Source organism: Brachionichthys hirsutus, unplaced genomic scaffold (genome assembly GCF_040956055.1).
Source record: "Brachionichthys hirsutus isolate HB-005 unplaced genomic scaffold, CSIRO-AGI_Bhir_v1 contig_566, whole genome shotgun sequence".
Taxonomy (NCBI): Eukaryota; Metazoa; Chordata; class Actinopteri; order Lophiiformes; family Brachionichthyidae; genus Brachionichthys; species Brachionichthys hirsutus.
The window spans coordinates 55,077-64,168 of record NW_027180546.1 but is presented as its reverse complement, the minus strand read 5'-3'; the positions used below and the strand labels follow the sequence as shown (position 1 = coordinate 64,168).

General features: G+C 40.9%; 1 protein-coding gene across 1 annotated transcript; it reads right to left on the bottom strand.

The window, feature by feature from the left end:
* Positions 1 to 2,157: 2,157 nt before the first annotated feature.
* Positions 2,158 to 8,074, bottom strand: LOC137915897 (protein phosphatase 1A-like). The gene is made up of 6 exons (XM_068759016.1): positions 7,860 to 8,074; positions 6,170 to 7,023; positions 5,967 to 6,084; positions 4,897 to 5,008; positions 4,666 to 4,723; positions 2,158 to 3,078 (listed from the first exon to the last, which is right to left on the bottom strand). Exons 2-6 carry the CDS (start codon positions 7,004 to 7,006, stop codon positions 3,049 to 3,051), a joined length of 1,155 nt encoding a protein of 384 aa, XP_068615117.1. The 5' UTR covers positions 7,007 to 7,023; positions 7,860 to 8,074; the 3' UTR covers positions 2,158 to 3,048.
* Positions 8,075 to 9,092: the final 1,018 nt, after the last annotated feature.

Sequence of the window (9,092 nt, the reverse complement as noted above, 5' to 3'; positions counted from 1 at the left end):
GAAAAAAAGTTAAATATGCAGAATTGGGTTTATTTATTTGTTCATTTTTCAGTGGGTGCAGGAGAAGGTCCCTGGAAGGAGAGCGCTTGTATCTCAGTAGGACTTTTCCTGGTTAAAATTAGGATTAAATAAAATACTAAATGATGCCATGGAAGTCTGTCAGATGTGACAAAACTCAAAATGTCAGCTCCAGATATATAATTTGCACACGGTCATTTAGGGAAATTTGTAATTCGCTAAGCATCATTTAACACCCACATCCCGAAATGTTAAATTTGATCCAGAGAGAGTGGGCACATCCGAGGATTTCCTGCTTCCGAATAGAAAGTGCAGGAAACGGTAGCCGTTTGATCACCAAGTACGCAGCAGGACGCCGCGTGCTGAAAACTGCAGCAGAAAATTAAACGGCTGTTTATTCTTAGGAAAAAGGTATTATCACACACAAGGTTTTTTTTTTCCTGCAAATACATTTAATTGACTTGAAGGGTTTTCTTAAGTGGCTTTAAAAGTGTACATATTTTAGTAGCAATGCAATACTATCATTTTGAAACAAAACACTGAGGATTATATATTTGTACACTGTCCATATTTTTGTTGTTGTAAGGGAGGAAATATTCCATATATTTTTCATACAATCACTAAACTAAACCACTGTCCTATTTGACATTTTCAGGCTTGAGTCAGTGCAGAAAAAACAACCAGATTCCAACTTGTTAAAAAAAAAAAGGTACCCTGTGGAGTTTGTACTGTAAACAGATTTATATTAAAAGATTTCTTGCAAAAATGCATTTTTCCATTAAGGCCTAATTTCAATCTTCATTGCTATTCCATACATCACACAAATCGGCAGTCTTTCATTAACTCTGTCATTACCGTGACATCAACTGCTGATGTATACGTTACTGCCCCCTGTAATCAGCAGGAGAGCATTTCACCCGCCAAAGGTTTCTGCAGCACCAGCAGTGGCTAAATAACCCCACAGAGTACCTTCAAGTTATACATATTACTAACACCAATCAATCAATCAATTCAGATCTTTTATAGGCTTATAACTAGCTTTTCATTTGTGTAGCTTCTTCTTGTGATACTAAAAACAAGAGCGTTCTTTGGCCTTTTCGCCACTGAAGCAGAAAGCAGATCATTTAAAGTCAAAGTTAAAGTCTAAATATTTAATAACTTCAGACCAAACCGAATCTATATGAAGCGATTGCTAGGATTGTCATTTTGATGAAGAATTTAAAACATGAAGCACTAAACTGAGACCGCCCGGACGCCACTCTTAATTACAGATTCCAAAATGATTAGATGGAATGCTTTCTTTTTTTTGGCCAGAAGTTTCACAAATGCAGCCTCAAATGAAAGAAAGTAGAACTACATTTTGTCCATTGGGGAAAAAAACAAACACCTCAAGCAACGTGCCTTACTCATTTAGGGCAAAAAATATAACCCCCAAAAAATTTAATAAAAACATTTACTGCATCTATCTCTGAAATGAAATATAAATTTCGTTTGTGACTATTCATCTTTTCAGAGGCAAATTAACTGGAAAAAATTTAAACCTACAACCCACTAAGCAAATATAGCAGCAAACTGTACTGTGCTCTGGCTCGTGGTTTTCAATAGTTTCTCCTATCATCAGGCTGATGGTGTTTTATTCTAATAGTCAGTGCTTTGACTGTTCACATCGGATAAATTATAAGATGTTAAAATACAAATAATAAAAAAACCCGTCTAAAAAAAAAAAGAAATTGGAAGAGGCTACCATAAATAAGAAGCAGCCGATTAGAAATTAAACGGCACCCACAGTGGCCACTTTTGTGTGGCACACAGATGTGTAACTAGTCCACACCCGGCTGCAGCTGCAGACAGATGTGCACCATGGGTAAATTGCACTACTTGCTTCGTCCCACTCGATAGTATAGTTATCTTATGGAGCTCGATGTTGTTCACAGCATGTAAACTCTGCTATCCAAATATTCTGAAGAAGAGTGTTGGGATAATTAACAAGGCTGGAAGAAAAGTGGAGAACACAATTCCCTTTAACTGCAGCCTGGTCCGTCCTCTGATCTGAATCTAAATTAGAGCTGAACATACAGATTTGCCTTTAAATGAACACAAGTGTGCACACACATACACTGAAGCACCAATGCACGTTTACGAGCCTCTATTTGTGCATCCAAAATGGATTTATTTCCCCATCAGATGCCTCAAAGAAAAGGGAGGAGAAACCTATAGACATCCAGAAAGAATGAGAAATACCTTTGCCATTATTACTTGAGCATGTACAGAAAACCACTTACAAAAATAAAATACTATTAAAAAAAGCACAGGGAAAAATTTATTAGGATTTAAATGGTTTGATATAGAGAGCTTACTGTGCTGTCAACTATACAATTTACCCGTTTCTTTAAAAGGAGAAGAGACAAACTGAAAAAGAAAAGAAAAAGCGCAGAATCATTGTGCCTGCAGGCCAAGCAGAAATATCCACTGAATTAGACATTTGTTACAATTCCAGAAGAGCAGGAAAAGGCAGATAGTGCATAAAAAGGTTCTCTTTTTCATTTCTTTCATTTTTTTTTTTTTTTTTTAACTTAAAACCAAGCTGCATTAAATACAGGCTGTTTTGTACAGGACAATTGCACTTCACAAAAACAAATATACAAACACACAAGGAAATGTGAATCAAATTAATTACAGCAAAAATAAAATATTACTATTGAAGCTGATTATTTAACAAAAACAAAGAAGACCTTGTGAACTTGTTATGGATTACTTTAGAGGAGAATATTAAGGTAGGTGAACATTAAGGGGAAACAAGACGGTAGGGATCCTGAACTCCAGAGTGAACTGGTGCTGCACTATACCAGGTCTGTGTGCATGCAACTCCTCCTCCTCCTCCTCCTCTTCTTCTTCCTCCCATGAAATTCCCTTCTTAGAAACCGAAAGCTCAGAGTGACGGAGAGAGAGACTGCTGAGCTGAGCTGCTTGTGGGTCTTGAGAGGATGGTGGTTTGTAAACTCTATGCAGTGTTAGTGGTAGGAGGTTGTGTTACCACATGTCGTCTGTGGACGCAGAGTCCTTGAGAGAAAAGAGGAAGGAGACATCCTTCAGACTCCGGTTCTACATCGTCCATATCTTTATCAAGGGGTGGACAGGTTGACGCATGTATGACACAATCGCGATCATCCAGGAGACGATGGTGCACGAACAACATCATCTCAACATGTTATGTTGCACTTACAAATTAAATCCCCCCCCCCCCCCCCCCAAAAAAAAGAAACTACAGCGTTTCATATCTGAAAGCCAAATCTGATGGACAGAAGCAGCTCTGTGCCGGCGCCACGGATCCATGTTCGCTGGTCTTTGTGAGCGTCCTCTGTGCGGCGCTAGCGAGTGTTCAATTTGTGACTTGCACCACTGGAAACGCTCAGAACATACGACCTGCCTCGGTTGACTAAATAATTAAAGGAGGAGGAGGAGGAAGAGGAGAAAAAGATACTGTGATGTTTTAAAAGAAAATTGCTATTAAGACACAATATTGGAATGTGACCCGAGCATTGAAATGATGGCTAAAAACATGATTTATTTCTTATCATTATGATTTGTTTTACATCACAGTGAGCTTTTTCATCCAGGATTTCAATCCAACATTTGTGCCGATTGTGCATCACGTTCACAAACATCCTGGCCATGTGAGGACAAAGAGATATTGACCTTCATCAAAACCTAATCACTTCATCCTTCGGTCCAAAGAGCAAAAATCCTCAAGAGGGGATGGACATCCTGAAAACATTTTTGGGCACCAGAAAAAGTCAGAAGCCAATCAGAAGCTTGGGGGGGGGGGCATGTTCGACACAAACAACTATGGCTGGAGGTGGGTGACAAACAAGGCTGAATGAACAGGGCCAAGTAGAGTTATTATGCCTACAAGAAAACAAAGAAAACATCTGAAAGACGCCGTGCTTTATCCTAAACCCGTTGTTTCAGAATGCATCTTAACATGAATAATCCTGAGACCAATAAATGCTGCCGTTTGCCGAGGATGGCAGCTGCTAATCAAATATGCTTGTGTTTAATTTATGCTGTAAGCTTCATAGATGTAGCCTTGAAATAGCAACAGAGCTGCAGCCCTGAAACTGCTCGATGAATGGAGTAATCGATCCACCTGTATCCAGGCACTTGGATTGTCAAAATCTAAAACACGAATGTTAAACCGCCAGCGCTGATAAGATCTCATCTAATTTACTCCCGACACCAACAGAGCAGCGTAGCCATTAGATTGCGCCACTTCAATTTCGCTCTTAAGAATCAATTTAAATCACATTAATAATCTCATACTCTCATAAATTATCAAGGATTATTATAATTTTTTTTTACTATACAAGATGGTTCAAACAAACATATCTTTATGAGAATAATCTGATAGAAAAGGCATTCTTCATTCAAGCATAATTATTGTTATGGAAACGGATTTTTGACAATTTAAAATGGGCATGTTGTTACGGCCCTACCCGATTCTATTATTACAAGAATATTTCCTTGTTTCATCTTGAATACTAATGACATGCCTGAAAATGGTTAATCGCAGGTCTCACTTCAAAAAGGCGTGCGTGCATCCATTCAAGGACGCCCACACGGAATGAAGAGACAAGCCGGGATACTCACTGTGTCATCGCTTCGGTATGGGTTGAGTTTGTTGTACATTGCTTCAATAACAGTTCGTCTGAAGGGACGAAAGACACAACGATGTACTGTTTGCAAAGATATATTGTACGCAACATGTACATAAATTATAGAAGAGCATAAGCGGCATTTTACCCGACAAAAACAAATGTCACCGTTTAATGGTTTTCCAAGAATAAAAAGATAAGTCAACAAACAATAAAGTCAACTCACTTGCTTGCCAACTCTCCTCCAGGGGGAAGGTTAGGGATGGCCTCCGACGCTAACGTACGCATCACGTGGACCAAATCTGGGACGCCTTCATCCCCCTGCTTTTTAATAATTTCTGTTGGAAAACAAAATTACATTCTTTTAAATTCTTTAACAAAATGTCCCTGTGAGTTTTTAGAAAATATTAAATTGACATGTACATCTATTGTCTTGTGCATCTATATGTACAAGAACGTGGCGCTATATGATAGAAAACCTCTCGTTTGCATTCCTCCAAATCTAACGCGATTCTTAGACGCAAAACCTGGAATTGGGTTCGAACTGAATTTTCTTTTCTTCTTCTTAAGAATATATTATTTCTAACCCCTCTAATGACTTGGAAAAGAGGCGGTTTAATACAATGCCCAAGTGTCCATTCTGGAAAGATGATGGCTCCAGTGTTGCTCTTCCTGAGTTTCCCACCCTTTTGTCTTTGTTCCATACATGAATGTAATATGTTGTAAGGATTATGGACTTTTTTTGGGACTTATAGTGCTAAAACAACAACTATGAATTAGTCTTCTTTCAGCCTATTTTGCATTTATCTATAACAGCCACCACTGACACCAACCAAAGGTCATTTACTCACTAAGATGACAGAGGATTCATTGAAATTTGCTTTGCGGTTTTCTTGTAGCTGTAGGTGCACATTTCATCTTCATGAAGGAAGGCTGTCAAAATCAAACAGGGGTTTGAAGGGCCCCGAGCAACTCGTGTTACTTTCATTCTGGTAACGTAATGTGCAGCTACACCTGCCTCTGGGGGATCTTGCCTTTGCACCTGGCCTCACCTTCTATACCAGTATGTGACCATGAAGAAGAATTTTGCATTTTTCCGTTTTGCCTTGCAGCTTTAGCATACAAACATGTGTATTCGTTAATTAACCAAATTAGATAATACTGTCGTTTTCTTTTGAAAACTTGGGGATGTTTTCAAGCAAAGCAAAACAAAACAGACCCAAAAGGAAGAGCGATTATCAATACCGCACTTTTGTACATTGATCTATTAACACAAATCCAACTTTTATCCCCTACCTTCTACTCTGCCTTCCAGATATTTATCCAACTCGGCCTCCTTTTTCACTGCCTCTGTAGATACCTTTGGGGCCCCAGGAAAGGAGATTAGCACAACACTCATATTGTCCCGGCTTCCCTGCACAATAGAGAAGACGCAAGTCAATCATAGCAAAACAGACGAGCGTGTAACAAAATGTCACGGCGTCGTGAACGTGCCAAACCTTGTACAAGCAGGTGTCAACAATTTCATTGCTGACTCGCACAAGATCTTCTGTCACTTCTAGCCTTGACCTTACAAAGTCACCCAGTTCCTCATTGGCCATGACATCCCAGATGCCATCACATGCTAGTATAATGAATTCATCTTCGCCCTCACATCTCTCTATCGCATAAACTTCAGGCTCGGGGGACACAAGTTGCTCTGTCGGGCCTTTTCCATGCACACACTTGTAGTCGAAGTCTCCCAAAGCCCGAGACACAGCGAGGGACCCATTAACTCGCTGGATCATGACTGATCCGCCGGCATTCTGGATCCTTTCCTTTTCCAGTGGGTTGCTGGGTTTGTGATCTTGCGTGAAGAAATGCACAGCTCCGCCGCGGCTGAGGAGTCCCCTCGAGTCGCCGCAGTTGATGAAGTAGATGTGGCTCGCAGAAATCATCACCCCCACTGCAGTAGAGCCGCTACGGTCCACGCCACGCTTCTTCTCCGAGATGGCTCGCATGTGCTCATCAATCTGCAAGAATCCCGTGCGGATCCCACTCTTTATGCTATCCACTGAAGGGTCCTCCTGTAGAGCTTTCTGGAAGTCCGAGTTGCTGGTGATGTGCTCCAGCAGGTGCTCGCAGCAGTACTTGGCCACCTGAGAGCCGGCGTGGCCGTCATAAACGGCAAAGAACGACCAGTGGTCAAGACCGTGAGGCAGCCCAATCACGGCCGTGTGTGCGTCTTCCATCTCCACCCGCCAACCTTGCATGCTACTCAACCCATACCTCAGGTTGTTGCCCTCACCGCGGGAATTGTATTTTTCCATCTTTGGTTTGTCCAGAAATGCACCCATTTTGTCGTCCTTAATACCTGCGACGAAATACAAAGAAAGAAATCTATTTAAGAGAGTGGTATTTTCTAAAACGCAGTTTCTAATTGAGCTATCGTAGCTAGCATAGGCATATTGGGAATGATGTCATTTCAATATTAAATACAGTAAATGCCGAAGTGCAACCGCGTTCGTAAAGATAGATACAAGCCATATTCCATCCATTTGGGGCCAAAGATTTTGACACTGAAGCTCAGTTTAAACCCTGTGCTCTAATCTAAATATAGCAGACACAAGTACACTTGTTGGCTACATATTGGGAACACCGCTCGAGTAGATGAGTTTGAAATGTCTTTAATCTCCTGGTTGATCAAGTTTGACCCAAAGCACATGTAACGATTTATAATAAAGGTATCTCGCCTTAATTGAATAAGGAATACGCGACCGGGAAACATCTCTGACCTTCACAACGCAGAGTACTTTAACATACTAGCTTGTCGGGAATAGAATTAGCTTTAAAGCTATCGCTGGCATGCCTGCAGAGACAACCTTAGCTCTCAGTTACTGGATATCCACACCACAGCACAATTTATCTCCCACATTAACGCTGACGTTAGTATAAAAAACATTAACATAAAAAATCTGCTCATTAGGGAACGCTTGACGTTAGCAGAGGAATTTAGCTCTGTAGCAAGACCAAACCCAAATAAACAAACAGGCTTGCCTAGTTGTGGGCCTTGACCCTTGTCCCTGGGAGCTAACTCCGACGGGCCTACTTCTAGCATAGTTTGCCATTCGGCCTTGCTAAAGCATTACCGATACGTGCTAACATAGCTGGTCTAGCTAACTGGCGAAATAAGTAAATTAGATAACTTACCAAATATCCCCCAAAAAATATATCGACTGACAGCAACCACAAAGGTGTCAAAGACTGGCCGGCGGCTAGAGCTTGTACACCGACGAACCTGGGGGGGGGAGATTTGCAAGGGTTTAGCTAAGCTAGCTAGCCAGTTAGCTAGCAATGAGTAATCGTCACTCAAGGCTCAAGTGCATATAAATCGTTTAAGAACAGAGGTTCCCTCTTTGCGCTCGCCCGTGATTCATTACATTATTTTAGCTGGCGATCTAATCGATAGCTATTCTGACAGATTTCGGTGAGAATTTGGAGGGTCGGAGGCTTTGCGAGGCGAAGCCAGGGGAAGCCGAAACGTTCGTCCCTGCCTCACCGCTAGACAGCTTGACAGCTTACAAGCTAACAACACTAGCTTGCCCAGGAGCAACAGAGAGGCAGCGCTCTAGCGTAGCGGCCGTACCCGGTAATGACAGCCTGCCTTGTGGCTTCGTCAAGTGACGTCATAATATTAGATACATTACAGAAGGGCGAGTGTAAAATGTTAGATTGTGACAGGTCACGTTAAATTAACAGCTGGTTTTTTTAGATTAAATAATAAAATAAAATGAAATGAACATCTTCATTTTCTACAGCCAAATGCTGCCCCCCCCCGAATTAATAATGTTTTACTGATGTGTCATTGTTTCAAGTGTGGTCTGTGAGTTTTTCGATTCATGTGGGACAGTTAAAGTTAATTATTGAGTCACCAAGTTAAGAAAGTGTCTCTTTTTATTCTTCTATGCAAGCGTGTCACAACACTGATCGACTTTAGCATAGCCGAGAACTGATTATTGAATAGAAACACTCATCATAACATCCTTGGTTAGGTAGAGGTAATGAATGCATCTGGACTTTGGCTTCAAGTTAACAATCATGCAGGACTTGTTTCTTTTAACTGTTCCATGTGTCCAAAGTCTGCTCGTGTGGAAAGGGAGAGAAAAGATCCAGGCCGAGTGTTCATCTTAGTAAATATCAGTCATCTTTCATTTTTCCTCAACAGCATATGCTCAGAACATTGTAACAAAATCAGGCAAAGACATTTTGAAACATACTCTTGTGACATTTGTATAGCCAAGCCCTTCTAGCATTACGCAGAGCAGTAATAAGCATAATAGCTATTCTGTGTGTTGTTGTTTAGACATGCAGATACAAGTTCCAACCCCTAATTAAGCGTTTAGGGGATGAGCGGAAGACACGACTACACCCTCTGATCCTACA

What these genes read in the sequence shown, in the direction of transcription:
- LOC137915897 (XM_068759016.1), bottom strand. Translation starts at nt 7,006, where the DNA reads ATGGGTGCATTTCTGGACAAACCAAAGATGGAAAAATACAATTCCCGC. An exon ending in GGAGGAGAGTTGGCAAGCAA is followed by an intron (nt 4,724 to 4,896) that starts GTGAGTTGACTT and finishes TCGTCCCTTCAG; the next exon opens with ACGAACTGTTATTGAAGCAA. An exon ending in CATACCGAAGCGATGACACA is followed by an intron (nt 3,079 to 4,665) that starts GTGAGTATCCCG and finishes TTTTCTCTCAAG; the next exon opens with GACTCTGCGTCCACAGACGA.